At 33.0% G+C, this 22,830-nt stretch overlaps 1 protein-coding gene across 3 annotated transcripts; it reads left to right on the forward strand.

Annotated features, from left to right (window-relative positions):
• Window positions 1-1,995: 1,995 nt before the first annotated feature.
• LOC148284706 (fork head domain-containing protein crocodile-like) lies at window positions 1,996-11,279 on the forward strand. 3 transcript variants are annotated; one of them, XM_088235932.1, is made up of 2 exons: window positions 1,996-3,146; window positions 10,632-11,279. In XM_088235932.1, exon 1 carries the CDS (start codon window positions 2,367-2,369, stop codon window positions 3,129-3,131), a length of 765 nt encoding a protein of 254 aa, XP_088092058.1. In that variant the 5' UTR covers window positions 1,996-2,366; the 3' UTR covers window positions 3,132-3,146; window positions 10,632-11,279. The 3 variants fall into 3 exon arrangements, with proteins under 3 accessions (XP_088092058.1, XP_088092045.1, XP_088092053.1); XM_088235919.1 differs by lacking the exon at window positions 10,632-11,279 and adding an exon at window positions 7,850-10,341; XM_088235927.1 differs by lacking the exon at window positions 10,632-11,279 and adding an exon at window positions 6,549-7,411 and having other exon boundaries at window positions 2,057-3,146.
• The last annotated feature ends 11,551 nt before the right edge of the window (window positions 11,280-22,830 follow it).

The raw sequence follows: 22,830 nt of genomic DNA on the forward strand, positions 1-22,830 counted from the left end.
TGTTCTTCATCTCTGTTGTAATATGTTAAATTACATTAATTGATTTTTTGGTTCCATTTCACATACAGAACTGTATTCTTTATCCGTCTGAACACCGAGGTATCGAAAGTAACTTTGTTTTATGGCAATTTTATTTAATAATAACAAAATGAGAATAACTAAAGTTAGGAGATGCTTTTTTTTTTAAATCTGAAGATCGTTAAAATGCACATTCATTCACTATTTCAAATTTTGTACAAATACTTTAGTCTTCTTTTTCTACCTGTCCTAATATCCTGGTTCATCCATGGTCGGGCCTCCTACGCAAGCGCCAGGATCTTATGTCCTGGATAATTACAATGGGAACCTTTTGTGCTGCTAACTCCTTAATAGTAGACCATTATGTTGCTGGAGGTCTGTCTCTACCTCTAGTTTTAGCTGGGATCTTTAGCGTCTTCTTACTTTCCTCCTTAAAGTCCTCGTCTCTACGCATGACGTGACCATACCATCTCACCTTGCTTACTGTTAGCTTTTCAGCTATCGGTGCTATTTTGAACGACCCACGATATAGTCATTCCTTGCATTTTACACCACCTGCCTAGCGCAACATTTTTATTTCAATTGTATGCAGATGTTGTCCGCGCTTTTCGGATATTGTCCAGCACTCTGCACCGTGCATTACAGGTCTTACAGCTGTTTTGTATACTTTACCTTTGGGAATAAACAATATTTTGCTCAAATTGTATATACACGGACTCGATTCAACCCCCTGAACAACAACCATAGAAATCTAGGTCTATGTCTACAAAAATTTGGACAAATTCAAAATGTTGTTGAAAAATCTACCTGGTCCAAGAAGAAGTACCTATGACATATTAAAAAAAAGTTCAGGTGTTACCTAGTATGTATCTGGGTGAAATAATACAATCGGATGAATCTCACCCGCATCAATAAAGATTTCAGCTCTTTAACTTCACAAACATCAACAGATGGAAGAATTGAAGGAATACAGATGTTCAAATATACCTAAGCAGAATGATAAATGTTGCGGTGTGGAAAGTGGCCACTCAATCAGTCAATTAATTATTAATTTTTAATTACTATAAAAAAAAATACCATATTATCTGTTACAGAATCTTTATTTTTTTCTTTCTTATGTTACATAACAATATTATAACTGTCCATTATTTATTATAGGAGAAAAAATTCATTAACATTTTCTAGTATACCACGAACTGGCCATGCCTTTGTGGGATTTTTTTATTTAAATTAAAATTAAATTAAATTAAATTTACTATTTTTACTATTTATATGTATTTCGTTGCTATGAAATTATGCTTTATTTTTTGAAAACTCTGTTTTATCACTTATGTTTATTGTAAAAAAACAAAAAAACAACAAAAAAACAAAAAAATGACTTTTCATGTTTGTCAATATAGTTGAATCAAATTTACCATGGGAATGTTTAAATAATTATTATATCAAATTTACAGTTGCTTATTTTCAATTATATGCTACAAACGTCATCATAAAAAATAGTGTTAATAATAATTATTACTCTTGAAGTGAAGTCAGCGGTGAAGTCAGAGCGGGAGACTCGGGGGAGGGGTTTTTGCCCACTTAAATCGCTGAAAAATAGAACGGGGCTCAATGTTGAGTCAAGTTAATAGTTAACTCGTCGATCGTCGTCCAAACGAGGATTTCTACTTAGCTCGCCTGACTTGCAAGTCTCGCCACCTCACTGAACGTGGTGTAAATCGGACCTAACGTGTTTTATTTGATTGTTTAATCTTCTTAGAAGATTACTTTTTTCCGGAACTATTATCATTGATAATATTGACTTAATAGCAAATTGGCGAAAAGTGAAAATGAAGTAAGTCTTCTCCGCCCGCCGAGCCGTCAGGCCGCGAAGCGGGAGCCGCCCGGGGGGGGGCGTGGCCTCGCGCCATTGGTCGCCGCTGCGCATGCGCGCGCGCGCACTCGCCTCGCTAGCGGCTCGCTATGTAAACCGGCCTTGTTGTGTATCAAAATACAGCCTGGCGGCCGCTTGTTTTCCGACGCTGATTAGATTCAAAACAAAATACGCGGCGCGCCGCCTAAAGAAACATTTACTTTGGAAAATCGTTTTGTTTTTATTTTTTCACGCTGCCTGATCCGAACGTTTGTTTTTACCGCTAAATTGTTTTTGTTTGCGCGCGGCCACCTGCGCCGAGACTTTGTGTACTTTGTAAGTGACGGTGTTTATCTCGCAAAGGAGACTGTCCTCGGGCGGGCCGAGTTCAGCGGCCCCACGAGCGGAGCCAGTGCGGGCAAGTGAGCCCTCGGGATGCCCTCGTGAGCCGTGCGCTGTGAGCCGTGAGCCGTGAGCCGTGTCCGCACAGCCCGCCATGTTCGAGATGCACACGCTGTTCGGCGAGCAGAACGCCTACTACCGCGCGGCGGGGGCCGGCGTGGGCCCCGCGGCCGCCTACCCGGGCGGCTCGGGGGGCTACGGCTACGAGCAGTACCGCTACGGGTACGCGGCCTCGCCCTACCTGCACCCTCACCAGCAGCTGAACCCCGCCAAGGACATGGTCAAGCCGCCGTACTCCTACATCGCGCTCATCGCCATGGCCATCCAGAACGCGCCCAACAAGAAGATCACGCTCAACGGCATCTACCAGTTCATCATGGAGAGGTTCCCGTACTACCGCGAGAACAAGCAGGGCTGGCAGAACTCCATCCGCCACAACCTGAGTCTTAACGAGTGCTTCGTGAAGGAGCCGCGGGACGACAAGAAGCCGGGCAAGGGGAGCTACTGGACGCTGGACCCGGACTCGTACAACATGTTCGACAACGGGTCGTACCTGCGGCGGCGGCGGCGCTTCAAGAAGAACGACGCGCTGAAGGAGAAGGAAGAGGCGCTGCGGCGGCAGCAGGTGGCGGAGCCGCGCGCGCGGGACGAGAAGCCGGACGTGAAGCCTCGCCTGCTGGAGTGGCGGCCGAAGCGGGAGCCGGCGGAGCCTGCTCCCAAGGCGGACGAGCCCCCGTACCCTTACCAGCAGCCCTACCAGCAGGACTGGGAGCTGTGGGAGCCGCCCTCGTGCCAGCTGGCGCCCCCCCCGCACCACTACCGCCCCGCCTACTACCACCAGCCGTGCGCCAAGTACTGAATGCTCCCCAATAAGGTACTACGAATTTCTCTTCAATATCTACATTTTGCGATTGTAGCGCCTCCGAACTGATTGTCTAATTTCCAATTATGAGTATTTGTCCCTATTTGTCCCTATTAGCAGAGATTTTGTTACCATCTAAAGCAATCTCAAAGGCAAGAAGCACGGGCACATCAATTTACCGAATAGTTTTTTTAGTGAAAACAAAAGTTTTTTTGTAAGTCAAATCAACGCGGTGTAGTGGGTTTCACTATTTTTTCTTTTATATTTTCTGTTCATGTTTAACGACATAAATATTTTTTTTTTTTTTAAATACGGAATATTTTGCAGTATTAAATGCGACTACGTACCTACTTATAAATATTTGTGAACATTGGAATGAGTGAAAAAAAAAAATCTACGAAAACAGGTTAAATCATTATTTTATACTAAGCTAGCTAGCTAGTAGATATCTACTGTTAACATTATGAATAAATAAATTTAAAGCAATTTACCATTTAAGGATCAATAAAAAATATTTCTGTTCTCACGACCAATTATAATATGTAAACACAAAACAAAACTAAATTATTTGCACTTCATACACTAAATTAGCCAACCACGTACGAATTGTCCCAATAGAGGGCAAATCAAACATTTAATTATTTATCCAGACCATTCACAGCTCCAAATTTTTATTTTAACGTGTTTACTCAGGTAACTAATGATTATGTAAATCTGCAAGTATTTCTGTTTATATATTCTCCTTGGCATTAGACTCGTGTTACAAAAAAAATAATAATTTTCAAATTTACCCGTAAATGATGACAGCATCCGCTCATTAATTGAACAATATTATTAGAGGTTTAAAAATATTTCTAGCTACTAAACTATTAAACAAAATAATTGCAATTAATTGTGTTTTCGTAATTAAAAGTATGAGTGTGAATAAGAAATACACGTAAAATAATAATTAAATCACTATTTCTGTACCTGAGAGGATAAAACACGGAAGTGCCCCTTTTGCCGTTTTCAAGTTGAAAAAAAAAACAGAAATTTACTATCGCGGCAAGCTATTTTATTTGTAAATAAAACACCTAAGTCCACTTTGTTCACAAAATGTATTTTTTAGTTGAAACAAAAATCTGAATTCCACTTTGTTTTAATGCAAAAAAACATTAGTAGTCCCATATATGCTAATTATAATATCTACTATTCTTATCCAAATAATAATTATTTTACATTAAAAGTTCTTTATACTATAAATTGCAATTTTCTTATTGAGTTCAAAAGTTATTTTGTGTTGGAAATTGCACAATCTGAACATTTCGTTCAATGTGACTCCCACATATTTGAATTGCCTAAAGAGGCGTTAACTTTATTTTTACTTACCATTTTCAATTTGAATGTCAAAGTAGCATAAATTATTCGCTCAAACGATTTGAAACCAAAAGATTAGATAACATTATTAGAACATTTTTTAAGTTAAGAGATTGTTGTGGTTAAAACGCCAAGAAGATGCTTACAACTTAAACAATCACAAAGGTGTTCATTACTATACTTGTGTTCGACGTTTATTTAAAAAAATAATCTCAATTTCTCAACTCGTAAACATCTTTTGGGAATGGATAAATAGAACCAGAAAATATATGTGCAGTAGATGGCCAGCCAGTGTTTACATACACCTCGTGGTAAATGGTGAGTGCTGTGTGGTCCGCCGCGTATCGGCTAAATCGTTAACTTTATTGCGCACTTTTATGTGTTATATACAAATTGTAACGGCAACTTTTTGATACCGAATTATCAAAGGGATTCCCGTCGGCGCGGCGCGGCGTGGCGCGGCGTGGTGCTTGCTAATCGGATTTTTCCTAATAATATTTGCGTTAACATTTTACTGCACTGAAATTTATAGCTCGTTTTTAAGTTGAGCCCGGAAACTTTTTTGATTTTTCTTGATTTTCTGCATTGAATATAATTTTATTTATATGGCTCCTACCATTATAATGGTTAATTAAATAAAAAAATAAACAAATAGAATTACTAAAAATAATATAAAATACGTTATCTAGTATATATTACCACCAATAATACATATTTTTTATATTTATCAAATATATATATATTTATATATATATATGCTTATTCACATACAAAATGTATATTTTTATGTTTTTACATGTATTTACTTATGATTTTTTTTTACAAATTATTTTAGTCGTAATATGATTTTCATATTTTTAAAAATGTGTATCATGTTTATTTTAGATATACGTTAGTTTTCCTAACAAATGTTAACATTTTAATTAATTTAACGTGGGTTTGATTTTAAGAAAATAATTGCATTTATTTTATTAATTTTTACACTTATAAGGTTTTTACGTGTAAATGATATCGTCACCCTAACTTGTAAAACTCGTAAATCCAGAAATGGTCAAAAATGAAATTGTGACGTTTTCTGTTAGGACTTTGAACAATCTATATGTGTGTGAAACTCATAAGTGTATCCGTAGTATTACATTATTTATAAAATTTGTTTATAGAAAAAAACTTCGCTACAATTCACTACTGCAGTAAACACTTATTTTACTCTCCCCTGAAAAATAAAATTTAAAAAATAAAGTCGTTTACGAGTTTTACGAGCTAGACCGACGATATAATAAATACCTTTGTAGGTATAACAAAATTATGTCGGTAGGCACCTAATATAAAAAAATTAAAAACAAAAAACAATTTGATAAAAGTGAGAAATATTACCAAAAATTAATGTTAGTAATCTGTATTTTGATCATGTCGAACTAATAACTTAACATTTTGTTTATTTGTGATCTATCACCGCATTTGAAACAAAATGACTATCGTGTTTTAACAATATTATTTGGCGCTCTTCGTATAATATCCATAAACATTTAGTACAGAAATTGTTCATAAAATGTTTTTTATTGAATAAGATACCTAATCAGAAATTGTTCCTTGAGAATTATATAAATTCATAATTTCGGAATTTTTTGCGGTAACGCAATATCTGGAGTTAATCTGATAATTAATAATAAATTATCAGTAAAAATTAAAGAAAATAAGTTTTTATTTAAAAAACAGTATTTTATTTTTAAGAATAAACTATTTTTGAACATCAGCAACAGCAACAGCAATTGTCCATTGTAATTTTCGTAATTCATTAATATTATAGTTATTTACACATGCAAGAAGAAAAAACTAAATGTTTCTTGGTTAAGAGTTTACAATAATCCAACGATGTTTTCTAGTATTTCGAGTCATAACAATAAAGTTTGTAAACATCTGGTCGGGTTGGTCGGTTCCTTCCTTCCCGGCGGTTTGTATAACAATCGAGCGAATGATTTGTTTGAGAGAACTGTAACAGAAGTTTACATTTGGGTGGAACAACAAAGGTTTGACTAATACTGGCTTATTTTATTACAGTACAGAGACCTGACGCAGAGCAGCCCTCGAGAAACTAGATTTCTGCGGAATATTATCTATCTTGCTTGGACCTTCAAGATTACCTGCGTTTACATTACGATCATGTGGTTTTACTTTGATTTATTGCGAACACACGACATGTATTGTATTATACGAGTATGGACGGTCCAGCCGAGTAAAGTCGTCAAGTGCGGAAAACAGCTTCTATTGATATTTTGACTTCACACTTGTAAATACATTTCGTGCTATTTAACAAAAAATACGTCTTTTTTACTTACAAAAGGTTTTATAATTACATCAGAATTATAATGACACCTTGCATTTGTCTAGCCAACAACTGTTTGATAAATGTAATATTTGTACGCGTTTTTATAATTTTAACTATATTATAGTAAAAAAACATCTCTATAACTATAATAACGTCAGTTTATATTAGTGTTATTCTTTGTGTTTTTCGTTTGCTGTACATAATGTGTCAGTTTTCATGTAACCGCTTTATTCGTTTGGACCATTGATATTAAATAATATAATATTATTATAAATACACGAGTGTTATATTATCTTGTATCGAATATGGACACCCACATAATGCTTTATAATATCACAACCAAGTAGTAAATATACTTGACCATATTTTGCATTACCTAACAAGTATTATACTTGCCAACGCGAATATCTAAAATCATTTTTGGGTCATTTATTTTACATAAACGTGATCTTACCTCTCAAATGCCATTATTATCATACTTTTTTAAAACTTTAGAACAAGCTTTTTATGTATTTTTACAAAATATCAACAAGTTGTATTTTTTTTCGAATAACTAGATTACTACTGATCTTTTAAGTCATTTCTATAGCGATTAAATGGTTAATTTTTGTTTTATAATAATGTTTATAAAAAAACACCCTTTTAGTAGAAGTAACGAAATATAAGTAGTAGATAGAAAAAAATCACTATGCGTTTTGTGTCTTGAATAATAATGGTATACATACAATGTACCAACACAATACATTGATTATCATAATAATAATTGAGTTGTTGTATTTACGTGGGCTAACATATTGCTTAACTATTTTTCGTTCATATTGTTTGTATTTATACTCTTGAAATGTTAAATATATTGGCGAAAAGTATTTTACTATGTACGAAATTACTTGTAATTAGCGTTTAAGGTTTTAGAATAAAAATTAGATTGGCGAATGGGTAATGTTCTAAAATTGCGATATTTATGTTTTGCTGTGTCGTAGCTCATACATGAACACGTCATTCCGACTAATCTAGAAATTTGGATTAATTTCAGCGACGTTTCCACTCTAACGTGTTTTGGACTACATGAACAATTGGCAATCATAATGTGAGTGTTAAAAGACGCCATCGAGTGAATTAGTGTTGGATTGAACAGTGATATAAAACGTGTGTTTGTGTATTATGTGATTCAAGTTATTCGGTCGACTATTTCCCGTTCCATGGTCTACTTTTGGACAGATAATCGTCTAACCGATCGTTATAACTATCGGATATTATTGTCTAGAGTCTAGATGTTCTGTGAACATCTTATTAACTTAGCCATATGAATATTATAGATTCTAGTTATGTATTATAATTATCAGTGTCCATTAGGTTTAGGAATTTAATATTAATGTTGACGCTAAAGAATAGAAATATACCTTAATTACAATGACTATAAAATTTACCTTACTATCTAGAACTATCTGTATTACAGAAAACATTCGCAGAGTTTTGTTTGTGTCTAGTATAACCGCTTATTATAACACACATCGATGGTACTTCGAAGGTCGGAACGTTCAACATATGTGTGTATCCACTATATACGCTTACTTCTGGTAATTTCCAGTAAAATATACTAAAATTTTTGTAATAGTCACGCCTTTTTTATGAGTAAAAATGCTTTCTAAACTACAAGTTTCGCAATATGGATCTAAATCCTGTACATTTAAATCAACGAAGAAAACCACAATTTTTCGGATTCCCTTCAAAAATTCTCATTTTTACACTTTGAAATATAAACGCATATTAATTTTATAATCTTTCTGCAGTTAATAAAAGTGTTATGGTATCGATGAGTGCATTAAAACCAAGTCACAACATTCCGGCATTAAAACTTCTGATTAATATGAAGTAGTATCAGAATTTTTGATCAGCAAAACATAGGTGCTTTGACATTTGGAATGAAGAAAATTTATAGTAACATTTACATATATAAATATGACACATGATTTTGAATTCTACTGTCAATTATATTATGTGCTTTGTACCGTACAAGTAGTCCTTACAACGATTTGTAGTTATGGAAATAAATAACATTTTATGTAGGCATAATACATAATATATTGTGTTATTTTCTATTTGTCGTTAATTTGGATTCCCTGTAAATTCTGGAACATATCTCGTCATAATCGTCCGACAGATGCATCAATTAAGTTCAAGCATTTGATAAGTAAAAAATATAAAAAGTGGAACTAATGTACCTACTCATATTATAATATTTGAAGTGTTTAATGTTTTGGATATCCCCATGATTAAGTTGTAAAAGGAAGAAAAGATCTCACACTAAGACTCGACATTATTTATTAGGAATTAATAATTAAAATTTAATAAACCGTACCTACATTCTTTTTTATGTGACATTTATTTATTCTGAACTCTGTCAAAAAAAGATCAAGATTTCAACACTCGAGATAATTAACAATGTTTCACATTCATGAAAGGCTGACATATCGATAAAACATTGTTGTATTTCCAGAGGCATATTGAAAAACTTATTTCTTATGTCGCGGTGTAGGGAGAGAACCACGATCGATTTACTTATTCTGAATTAATATAATACGAATTTATTGCCAAAAAAAACATAAACTTGATATATTGTCAGCATTTTATTGTTTTGCATTTTTACAGGATTTCATTTTGTTTTCCAGCAAGTATTGTTGACTTGTACAATGAAATGTTTCCACGAACCTTAAACCTGGACAAAATGAATACGCGTTTATAAGAATACCTAAATTCAATATGTTTAAAAATGTTTTTTTTTTATTATACTTAATAGTTTTATTTATGTGACACGGCATAAATTATCGTGTATTGTAGACAAATTATATTGTCCATTGCATATTCATTTTATCTACTTATCTCTCATCTACGCATAATTTATGCAATAAATAAATTGATGAAAATGATCATATTCTTAACTTTAAGGAAATATGTAACTGCACATTGAAACGACTGTGTTTAGGACAGAGGGTTGAAACAATAATTTTAACAAACGATTTTTATTCTTTCAACTTATTATAATGTGGGTAACTAGTGAAATGATATGAGTAGCAAACCTACATATATTGGCTCAAAATCTAATGCAAGAATGTGTAAAAACACATGGAATTGTAAAATTATTGTTTAAAACTCCTGTCCCGAACACAGTCGAAAACAATAAGAATTATCTGTTTGGATTATTATACAACATGAGATTGTATATTATTTACTTCACATAATATTAACCTAGCTGGTTTCATACGTTTAGAAGTAAAAAATGTATTAATCCCAATTAATTTATTTTTTTCGTGAAACACGATTATTTTCTGCTAATATATTTTTATCATTCCCGAATTTGTAACATTAGGATAACTTATATATAAAATAAGCGTAATCTGTCATTGTGTAAGTAGTACGTTCACAAATTTACATATTTATTATATTACTGCTTGCATGTGATTTTTATTCACCTGTATATAACACATAAATATGCCCACTATAATTAGTAAAATAAATCAAATAAAATATGAAGAAACACAATATTTGAATTTTATTTATTTATTCCCAATGGCGCGAAGCATGAAAACTTAGATTGGGATATCGAAACGAAAGACAGAGAAGTGCTTTTACAACAAAACAGTTCCTACCTATTTACTCCGATAAAATTTCAACAACATTTCAGTTACTTTATACCTGTATAGGTAACTCTTTGTCTAAAGAGTGGGTACAATATAAACCCTGTTGGCTAATGTATAATCTAAATCACTGCAAAAATCTCCTCCGGAATATCTATAATAACTACATATGTATTTCAGATGAACTAGCTGACGGCAGTCTTACAATTACATCAGCTACATCTACGGCAATAGGACAAGTCCGCATACCTGTACACAACCAGCACACTAGATCCCGTGAACGTGCATTTGCTGTTGCAGGCCATATGGCTAAGCTCATCTAGTTATTTAAATTTCGTGTTCGATTTCCGACAAGGTTTTATTCATTGAGATGTGATTTTTCTCACACCTGAGTGTCAAGTGTGACAATTAACCACTCTCTAAGGGCTTTTTCGTCGTTTTGACGCAAAAAAACTTTATTTTCATCAATGCTCGATGTTTGTAGATTCACGGGTCTCGGTTGAATCTTCAATCAAGATCTTGGGATCTCTTTGTGCGTACTCATATGGACATTTATAATATATTATACCATAGTCAGTGCATTCCACAAGTCTCGGGTTCGTGCTTAAGTGGTGACTGGAAGGCAATTTCAATTTTATCAGACACTTTAGTTGAGAAGTCATTTTATAGCTTATAACGTTCAGAACTTCTTGAAAGCGATGCTCTGTATATTCCAGGGTGAGGTAAATAGTTATAAATGTTTTTGAAAAGGTAGTGTTCGTGCGAAAAATTCACCAATATGTAACATAGAGTACAATTGAATTGTAAAATATAAGTTTTCTGTCGAAGTATTTAAAAAAGTTTTACTTGTGAAGTTGTACAGTTTCGTGTTAAAAATATCTAAATGGGAACAGAGTAGGTATCATACACCCGGAGTAACTATGATGAATCAATTTGAACATAGTTTTTGTTGGTAATGGGGTGACAAAAAATATACCTGTCACCATGTAATGATTTGACGGGAAAATTGATTAAAATGCGCCGTGTGAGATCAAGATTTTAAATGGAAAGAGCACGTCAAAAATACTCCTACATTTATTTACGCATATCGAATTATAAAACAATGAAGAGTTTTTAAATAATTCAAAATAAAAATTTGTGATTTTGATCCAGAAGCTTTAGCATTTTTTTTGTTTCCTATCTAGTTGCTATGAACATATATAAATAAAACGTAGTTATGCAGAAAGGAGCCAGCCATAGAAAAGTGAAACTGAGATAATAGCACTTTTATGAATCGACAATAATCAAATCTATACAACAGTTGGAATGTTATTGACTTTGACAACTGACAAACAATGCATACATTAGCTTTTTTTATATTACAAACAAAAATCTTATTATGTATTTGACCAGTTTAAATGATTTTCAAAGAACCATTAGATTTTTCTAGTGCTGTGGGTGTTTTTTTGCAAATTGAGAAATACCGTTTTTGTAATCGACACTATTTTCAGAAGGTGATTATTACAGTTTTTTTTGTATGAAGGCGGTCTGGCTGTTTTTAGCAGAACATAAAATTGACCTTACTGCACCTGATAACACTAATATCTATTTTTTTTCAATTTTGTGGACTGGCTGCTTTCTGCATAACCATGTTCAATTATACATCGAGGATTCTTAACAACTGAACTCAAGGAAGAAGAAAACTCAAGAATCAAACATGGAATCAGTCAACTTGTAAAAGTTTATAATAAAATAAATAAAATACACGGCATTGGCAAATAAATTCAGAATATTTATTATTCGGTGTCAATTTATTTATATTTCAAATTAATTTTTCGTATCATAATTACAGCGTTTTTTATATTTTTTTTTTAGAAACTGAATTCAGAAGGTGAAATTTGAAGGGAATTTAAGTAGTTAATAAAAAAATCAGACGAAAACACCTACTCATGGAATAGGTACTTAATATAATACGAATTATAATAACTTTCAAAAGCAATATTATTTTTGCTTAAAACCTCTCTTCGGGGGGATCTCAGTAGAATTAAACAGTCGATTTTATCCTTCAGTTGGCGGTGCAAAATGGCAGAGATAAAACATTTTCTTTCATGCAGGAATTGGCTTGGGGCAGTACTTCAACTCCAAACCTACTCAGGGTAGCGAGTGTTTCAATAAGTGGTTTCCAAACTTTATTTTCTTTTAAACCTCATTTAAAAATCAGAGCCACAAAAAAACAGGTTTCAGTCCAAGAATCATAAAATACTGCAGTCGAAACACCTTTTAGATGAAATATTTCTGGTCGACTTAAATCTGGATAAATTAAATATTTTTTCGGAATCGCACCCGTTAGGACCGAGAAACCTAACCACTACATCATGAAAGGAAATCTGTCGAATAATTCACATAGTAACAATCTAATAGAGTCGCCCATACGGAGTGAAAATATTCTATGATTATTGACCACGAAATTAGCTACAGATTACAACAATACAACGTACCGGTACTTGGGTCGAAATTTGCAAGACCAGACCGAAACCTTCCATTACACGTTTGTTGTTCAACTAAAAACCATACCAAAAATTTGGAACGCTTTTGTTCTATGCAATACAATGCAAAATTAAGGGCTCCTCTAGAGAATTATTACTCTGATATCGTATTACAGTAGGTGTATTAATCACAGTTCATTAATCTAAATGTTTTTTTGTGTTTATTTTTTTCACTAGGCACTATTGAGTTTCGGTAGGAACAGTAATTCCTGTCAACAGATGCATACCGCCAGTATACTGATTAAACCCTCGAAATAATGGAATATTGACTATACTGAGAGGAATCTTTTCATCATATTTTGGACATGATACTTACTCGAGAAACTATCTTTGTTCTTTTATTTATTGGTTCTTTTACAATTTACCCATGTGTTATCTTTTTACATTAAAGATAACATGCAGGGTGTCCCGTGCCGAGGGAGAGACATTTTATATAATTTTGAATCATGCCTTATTAAACATAATTAAATCATAATATCAAATACATATAAAACGTAATAAAAACACATTAAACTTAGAAAATAAAATCATATTTTTACCTATTTGGAAAGATCCACTCATCAATCCGTGCGCATTCTAGTAAATACTAAATGGTTTCAATGGATGAGTTTCAAAAAAAAATATCCGATAAATGGAATAAATGGTTTTCACCCGAAAACATTAAAAACATTTTTTTATACAAAATAACTTTAAAACTAAAACTCGGAGGGCTTAGAGGATTTCGTCAGGCAATCAAGCTTGTAAAATGACATATAACTGCATTTTTAACTTGTTTTCTCAAATGTTCTCATTTAGAGGGTTTAATCAGTATATCGACGTGTCGAAGCTTTCCGAAGTTTAGTTCAGTTCAATGCCAAAAATCAGCGTTTAAAATATTTACAATATGTTGTATTTTCAAAACAGTGAGAAAGGTACAATTAAGTCAATTTAAGTATAGTACAACTGTGTAAAATTAAATTAAAAGCAAACAAATAAGACACTTTCTATCCTCACTTGGTAAATACACTGTAAATACTCGTAAATTAATACATTTGTGAGAGTTAATAAATAGATTCGTGCGAAAATTATTTTATTTTTATTTATTTATTTTATTCACAAAAAAATTTAGTAATATTTATTGCGACACGAATCCCAACTCCATAGAACTAGAGTCCCGTGTTAAGCTGGGACGAATGAAATGGTTATTTTAATTTTAATACGTCATGATAAATTAATACGATTTTTATGCTGTTTTGTGCAGTATTTCAAGGCTGTTTTATTTTTAATAAATCAGCTGTAATACTGTTTATCGGCCTTTTGGTGTAGTGGTAAGCGCATTTGAGAGGTCTCAGTCTTGGGTTCGATTCCCGACGTGGTTGACATGAAATATTAATATTAAAAGGTGTTTAAACACTAGAACATTTCGTAGTCCCTGGACTGGCACCTGAAATGTAAGACTGATCATCTTACCTTCATTTAACAAAAATGATCAAGTTGCGCTGCGATATGTATACCAATGCAGTACCCAGTGCACCATTAGGTGCGGAAGAGGAGTAACGATGATGATGAATATTATTCATTGTTACTATGGTACGAGTACATCACGTTTTTAATACGAACATTACTTAATAATAAAATACAATATTTTCAACATGACCATCATTGAACCTCGTACAGCGAGCGTTTTGAGGGTGCCACGTGGGTGGGGTTGGACACGTGCTGCGGATGGCTCTGGAGCCTTGATCCAAATTGTTCCTTCTTCACACCTGCGGGCCGCCGTCCTGGAAGCTCGTCGATAAGAACTTTTCGGCTTTATTCGGCATAACTAAGGGACGCGGGATTGATGCGGAAGACATCGAAAGTACTGGCTAGCGATAAGGTCTCCTGGAGTCGTCTGGCGATGTGCACATACTCCTTAGAAACGGATGTGGAAAAAGAAGAAGTAATTAAAAGGACATTCAATAAAAACAAAATAATTTATTTATATTTGAAGTACTCTGTGATTTTCCATGTTAAATCCTTTACTCGAGTATTTTATGAGAAATGGTATATTTTTACAACACGTAAGTGACCGACCGAAAGAAGCTATTGAGGTGAAACCAAAACCAAAACCTACTTTCAGCTTCTGTTCTAGTTTCGGCCGAAACCCAAACTTATATAAATAAGTTAAAAGTCACTTCAAAACGCCGAAAACTAGGCGTTTTTACTGTTAAACCTTACGAGTTCATTAAAATAAGTGTCAAATAAAATACATAATGAAATAAAAGGTATAAGTTTGATAAGTAAATTTGATTATTTTTAGCTATTTTTGGTTTATTGTTATGTTATACATATAACTTATATGTAACACATATGGTTTTATTCCACTTTTATTTATAACTTTTTACTAGTGACCGGGTTTCATCGTGACCGACATCGTCAGACTGGTGGGAGACAAATTTCTATGTTAAATACAAGTGCAAGCGGGGGGTTGTATATAACATAGAAATTTGTTTAGTCTCCTACCAGTCTGACGATGTCGGTCACGACGAAACCCGGTTACAGGTAAAAAATTATAAATAAAAGTGAAATAAAACTACATACGAATTTTTAATATTATAATTAAAAATGCAGTTCCACCAAGAAATGTCAGTAGAAAAACTCAATATATTGTATGTAACAGTTCTTCAATATTTGCTATGGTAACTTTAACTTATTAACTATAAAGAAATTACAAAAATATAAATATGGAAGGTCACGCGGAGTCACGAGCCATAAGATGCACCAGAGTGCAACAGAACATTATCCGACATATCCTGACCGAAGGTTTCGGCTAAGCCGAAGGTTCGGTGAAATTTTGACCGAAACCAAATCCAAAATTTCGGTCGATTACTATAACACATCTGTTAAAAAGGAACAGTATACAACAAAATAATACATTGTAACCAGTACTGCTCTGATTGAGCCTCTTGGCCTGTTAGGTGCATAAGATAAAATATATATTAATTACGGACGCCTCTTAGTTTGGGAATCGCCAGTTTAAGGGAACGAACGGTCTGTTTTTTTAGTAAGGAGAACTCCGGGAAGAAAAGGGGTTCAATTACTTCTTAGCGCTGCGCTGATGCCAATATCAGCCACCGCCGGAGAATCATTTTGGATTTAACCCATCTCATTTTAAGCTTAAAATATTGATTTTCAATGGCGTTTAAGATAGCTTCTAAATACGCTTTTTGATATTACAAATTTCTGCTTCTCAATACAGGGAAAAATTGCATGTGTTTTTGGAACAAAAAAGAAGTTACAATTATGATATTATGTGTTAGTCCAAATGTTTGTAGACAAAAGTCGCAATCTCACCCCTTCGGAATTCATTAAGATCAACAAATTACAACACAGTTTTCAGGTTTCAGCTTTAACTTTACTAAAATCAACAGATGGAAGAAATGTGGTTGCTTAAAAGTAAGCATAAAATGATTATTACACAGTGTGTAAAGTGGCCACTTAAACCATCTAATGACCGGTCATGAACCCTGTAAATGGCTACACTTCTATATTTCCTTCTCTAAAATGTTCACCGTCTCTGTTGTAATTTGTTAATAAGTATATTTGAAAAAAAAAAAATTTTTTTTTTTTGTTTTTGGTTTTATTTCTTAAAAAATTTATTGAGATTGAGAAAAGTGCAAAATATTACGTGTATGTATAATTTTTGATGCACTAACTTTGTGGAACACTATTAACTATAGGTATATTAAAATAGAAAAAATAAATTATTCATCACTTTATTAATGAATTTTTATCACTTTTAACCACACCCACTCACCTCTTTTTTTGCGTACATTATTATGTGAGTTTTTTTACTAAAGGGCCGTTTACATGTGGACAGTACGAAAGACATGACAGTATTGTCACGCGGGACAGAACCCTGGAACAAGACTATCATTCGACTGCAGTTTAAACGTGAATGCGGCAAAAATAAATACACGACGACTTTTATAACGAGCGAGATCCCGAAAAATACTATTTATTTTATACCAAGATGCATCGGAACAGTAGAAGAACTAACTAGATAATAAAAATGATTATTTTCTGCCACCATTTTCGGCAGAGAAAATATGTGGGGGCTCGTTGGTTAGCAATGAAAAAATAAAGCGGTGCATCGAAGACAAAAACAAAATTGTGGGGTTACTATCAAAAGTTGGTAAGTCCACATTTTAGGTATATGGAGTTAGCGATGAATTGTGTGTCTTTACGTGCATGTCTATTTATGGAAAAAGTTTCTGGCTCCTTCAATCTCAGTAAAGCAGGTTTATGGCTTATATTTTTTTAAAGAAAATATCCTAAGTCCAGTTTGTTCTAGTATCAAACAGGAGTTTGTAAAAACACTAAAAATATTTACTTAGGCAATGAACAAGCCAAAATTGACATGTATCTTTACTGCCAAAACATTGTTATATCACTAACCATTTTTTTCTGTCAGAATGTTAAAAAATTGCGATCTCTCCATGACATGTTTTATGTACCTACCAACTTTTGGCAGTAACCCCACGAAATATTTATGTTTTAATTTTTAATATTATCGATCGTAATGTTTATTTATTTGTTTTTATGTTTCATTTTTAAATGACAAGCGACGTGGCGCAGTTGGTTAGACGGCCTACTGTGCAACAGGCGTCGCGGGTTCGATTCCTGCTAGTTGCATGAAAAAAAAAACAAGAAATATTATTTTCTCAATTGGTCTGGGCGTTGTGTATTTTTCAAATCTTTCTTTCACAGTCCTTCTTTCCCACCTGCTGACTAGCTTCTAAAATAGAGGCTTAGCGGGTTAATTTTTTTATTTATTATACAAGTTTATATATTAATGGTATATTTTCTAATTTATATTTATGCTTCAATTTTTTTTATTATCGGTATATTTTAGAATTTATATTTATTTTCAGTTTTTTATGTTTATTTTAGTTTGATTTTTTAAGCACCATTTAATGAAAAAAAACACATGCAAAAAAGAAGATCCTGCCTCAACGCAGGAATTTCCAAGCTAGTCAGGACTTGCAACAATGAACCTGCGTACATTTTAAAACTGTGAAATAAATAAACTGTTTAGTCCATTCAAAAAATGGTAAACACATAACCTTAGAATACGTACAGGCACAATTGAAATAAATACAAATAAAGAAAATTAAAGCTGGGACAAAAAATAAAATAATAACTACCACCTCATGACAAGATTTGGTCTATCTTAGTGACTTACACCAAAAAAGTCCAGATCTTGTCTCGAGTTTACAATGCGACACAATACATTTTTATTGATTATATTACGTCCTTCACGCAAATGAATGTTTAGTGATCCCGAAAATATGTAACAAATATGGCAAAAGAACATTAAAATATCATGGCTTCAATTATCGGCAAGTGAGAGATATTTATTAATTTAATTTTTCCCGTATGTAACAAAAATGGTCCGGTTACGGTGAATTCGATGTATCAATGTAATGCTTTATGCACTATTATTTGTAGATTAAGTAAATCATTATCAAATAATGAATGACTATGTGCGTATGATAATGTATATGTTTAATGTATATTAAAATAAACGAAAAAAATGAGAATACATATCTAAAAGTCAATGGCAGGTCATAAGCCCTGTAAATGCCTAGACTTCCATATTCCCTTTTTAAAATTGTTTTTCGTTTTTTTAATCAAATTTTTTATTTTAATATTTTTTAAACACTAAACTTCATTGTCAAATTAAAATATAATTTAAATGGTGTCTAGATTACTTACCGTCTATGCGCTCATAATATATATACATAATAATAATAATATGTAATTATAATTAAAATAGACCATAATTGGAAACGAGGAACAAAAATCCAAATCGTCTATGCGCTCTGTAGCTGCAAGACGTGCTGGGATATTTATTTATTGTACAGCGCCCTTGAGGTTATTTCCACAAAAATGGCGCTATATAAATAATCCAACCATAATAATAATAATAATAATAAAAGGAAGGACATACATAAGGTAGGTACAAGACCTTGAGATGATGCATCATAAAAACGGTGCTGTATAAATTGGCCATAATTATTATTACAAGAAATGGCCGAATCTCTGAAGAGCACTCCATTTGCGCTCCATTCATGAAAAAGGGAAAAATTCCATTCATTATAATACTTTCGCGCCTACAATGTTTGCTTAGGACGCTGACTGACATTGACGATATTATATATATATATTTATACATATTATAATATTTCGTTCTGAAGTGGCCAACCAGGGATGCCACAAATCCCCACGACGGAATAAAAAAAACTCTAATTACGGTTATTGTGGATATTGCGCCATTTTCGCTTTGGCTATTGGGGCTTTACAAAGTTATTCTATGAATAATGATTTTAATTTGACTTGAAATTTATGATTTGAGTAAAACCATTTATTTTGTCTTTACCTATTACGATTTTTTTTTCATTTTTTATTTTTATTAATTAATATACATAGTTACATAAAATGACGTTTTTTTTTCTATTACAATCCATTTTTATATATTAATTTAATCATAAAACTTATAACTATTTAAAAAAGAGACTAGCTCTTGTGCTTGGAGAGTGAGTAACACTGTTTTAGTTATTTAGTAGATTGAAGTAATTTAATTTCGTATGTACATAAGAATAAAAACAACATTAATTATTTATTGAAATCTATTATTCGAATTTATCGAATCGATTATTTAGAGAACATGTGGGTTTTTAGTTTTTTTTTCCGAAACATCACTTCACTCTCACAGTTTCGCACTTCTGTTAATGAACATGGATGTTGATAGCATGGAATGCCATGACATAGAAAAAATATTATGAAAAAAAAACATTTATGCTGAAAAAAAAACAAAATTCACACGGAAGGTGTGTTCACCTACATATTTGTGTTATAAATTATAAATGAAATACATGTACATTGTTATTATAAGACAAATAAAAATATGTTAATGCGTGCCCTGTTTCAAGATTCTTAATAATAAAATAATAAAAATTATAACCTGTTTTAGGAATTTAGTGCGCTGGTTGCGTACATGTTTCACTTTTCTGAACGTAGCTGATCTAACCGTAAAATATATGTCAGCTAGTTCATCTGGAATGCATAGTTATTTTAGATATTCCGGAGCAGAGTTGTGCGATGACTTGTACATAAGCCAACTGAGTTTGTATTCCAACCAATGTAAAAAAAGTAGCCAGTGTAATTCCCAAATTATCAAAGTATAACATCAATCCCTCGGAACTAACAAAATAAAGGTTTCAGCTCTTTAACTTCACAAACATCAACAGATGAAAGAATTTAAGGAATATAGATGTTCAAATATAGGCAGAATGGTGAATGTTACACAGTGTGTAAAGTGGCCACTTAAACCAGCCATTGACAGCTCATAAGCCCTGTAGATGCCTAGTCTTCTATATTACCTTCTCTTAAATGTTCTTCATCTCTGTTGTAATATGTTAATATAAACAGCTCCCCAAGGATTTGAATCCAGTTCTTGTCCACAAAAATTTGGACAAACTCAAAATATTGTTGATAACATAAATGAATGGAAATCCTGTACTGCAAAAATATTGTTCTGTTTTTTTTAATACACCTAATTTTTCTTTGATTAATCAAGGGGACAATTAGAAAGGCTTCATCGGTACACACAGAAACGGTTTCCTTAATTTCTGTACTATCTTTATCTACTTCTTTACTCCGCGTTTCTTCATTTAAAATAGTTCTTCTTCATATTTTAAATAGGCTTCTGAGATAAAAAGTAACTACTTTAAATACATCCCTATTAAAAGAAAACTTTTTTTAAAAAGAGAAATACTCGAGTTCTTACTATTCACAAATAACTTGCAAATAACTTGTGCTGTAAAAATGAAAATCGAGTTGTTGTAGAGTGGAATTTGAACCTCGGACCTTTGTCCCGTGAGTCCACATTACTACCACGGGACCACAACCCGGTTATGCTCGCTTAAACACGATTTCTATATGACTTTTGACAATTACAAGAGGGTTTGCTTAACTTTCATCTGCATTTATCTACCGAGGTATTACAAAACCGGCTCTATTGACATGTCGATACGTACACTCGGGAAGATAGTAAAAAACGTGGGAAAAGTAAAATAAATAAATAATTTTTTATCTCGGAATTTTTTTTATGGCTGGATGCTCTTATATATTTTAATAGGGCAGCATCTAGCTACTCCATCTAGCCATTCGGATTCAAAACTGACAGTTATGTCAGAATTTAATTTGGCTCCAAAATGCACTAATATTTTTCTCATATTTTAAATAGGCTTTTAAGAAAAAAACTGGCCATCTCAGAACGATCCAAAAATTAAATGAATTTTAATTAAATCAAAAATTGCTCGCTGGACCTATTTTTTTATCATTTTAAATGAGTAGATATGTATACCGTAAGAAACCCGTCGGTAGATACCTATGTACTTACCTCAAAACTAGATGATAAAGCTTCGGTAGTATATCTTCGTAATCGCTTGGGAGAATTTATATTTAACTATGATGTCATAATAAAGATACACAATTTCAGTGCGTAGATATGTGTACCCTGGCGTACGTGTCACGTTGGTACAAATCGATGTACGTACCCAAAACTTGACGATAGTGCGTCGGTAGTGTATCTTCGTAATACCTAGGGAAAATTTGTCTTCAACCATAACGTCATGGTAAAGGTATCTTTAACTACCTATTGTAATCGCGGCCCAGGCCTTTAATTACAAAAACAAATTTGATTTTGTAGAACATTAAACGATTTTTAGTTGCTTTCTTTCAATTATTGTTTTCTTTTTCTTTAAAAATCGGTACGTCTATTATTTAGATTGAACCTGCGAAATTGACTTTATAGCGCATCAGTCATTTATCGTTTTTATCATCGAAATGCATAAATAAATATATTTCCTGTTTTCTTTTACTTCTTGTATCTCTATGTAACACCAACACTGAGGTTTTTGACCGAAATATTAAAAAATGTACGTACATGTAAAGGCATCGATATATGACGTGACTTTATAAGAAATATGCGGATATTACACCGATAGATAATCTCTATTCCAAGCACTGACTGACTGATGTTTACATTCAGGGAAAAACTACATTGTGCTTTGCGGCAAAGATTATTTAATTTAATACGTGTAAGAGATAATGCACAAAATTTCCTTAAAATGACCGATATCTTAAAGCAGTGGTTCTTAACCTTTTCGCGGTCACAGTGCACTTTTGATCATAAAAATAAATTGCTGTGCGCCAAAATCAAACGTTCCAAAAACAACAAAAAATATGCGGACATAACTATTATTGCATTAATTAGAAAGGCCAAATTCATACTGTGTACTGGCTGCCGCATTGTAAATTAAAATGGGGCCTAAAACCAGAGGCAGCACTTTTGATATTTGCAGCCATGGTAAGACCTGTGGTATGCTGCGGTGCATTATCCAGCCTACGCTGGCCCTTAGCATTGCATTCAAGCGATGTTATGCCCAAATCCTCTTCAATGCATATGCACACGGAGGCGGGCATGACCATGCTACGTGCGATGGAGTCAGACAATGCCAACTATAAGTACAGAACTAATAGCAACACCAAAAAGTAAACACAAAAAAATAAAACCATGGATAACTCGTGGACTAACAATTTATCTTCAATGAAGAAATAATCTATAAAAAATGTGAAAGTTTTTTTTTTGTATAATCACAAGACCATTGATAAAAACAAACGTACGGAATATATCATTTACTGATTTAAAAAAAAAAACACAGATAGTAATTTGAATCCTAATATTAAGCTCTCTCAATTCAAGCATATAACATGATCTTAAATTTCAAAATATATAGACCAACGTAATATTGACACTGTCAATG

Source organism: Micrasema longulum, unplaced genomic scaffold, assembly GCF_059751315.1.
Source record: "Micrasema longulum isolate JH-2025_06_02 unplaced genomic scaffold, ASM5975131v1 h1tg000097l, whole genome shotgun sequence".
Classification (NCBI taxonomy): domain Eukaryota; kingdom Metazoa; phylum Arthropoda; class Insecta; order Trichoptera; family Brachycentridae; genus Micrasema; species Micrasema longulum.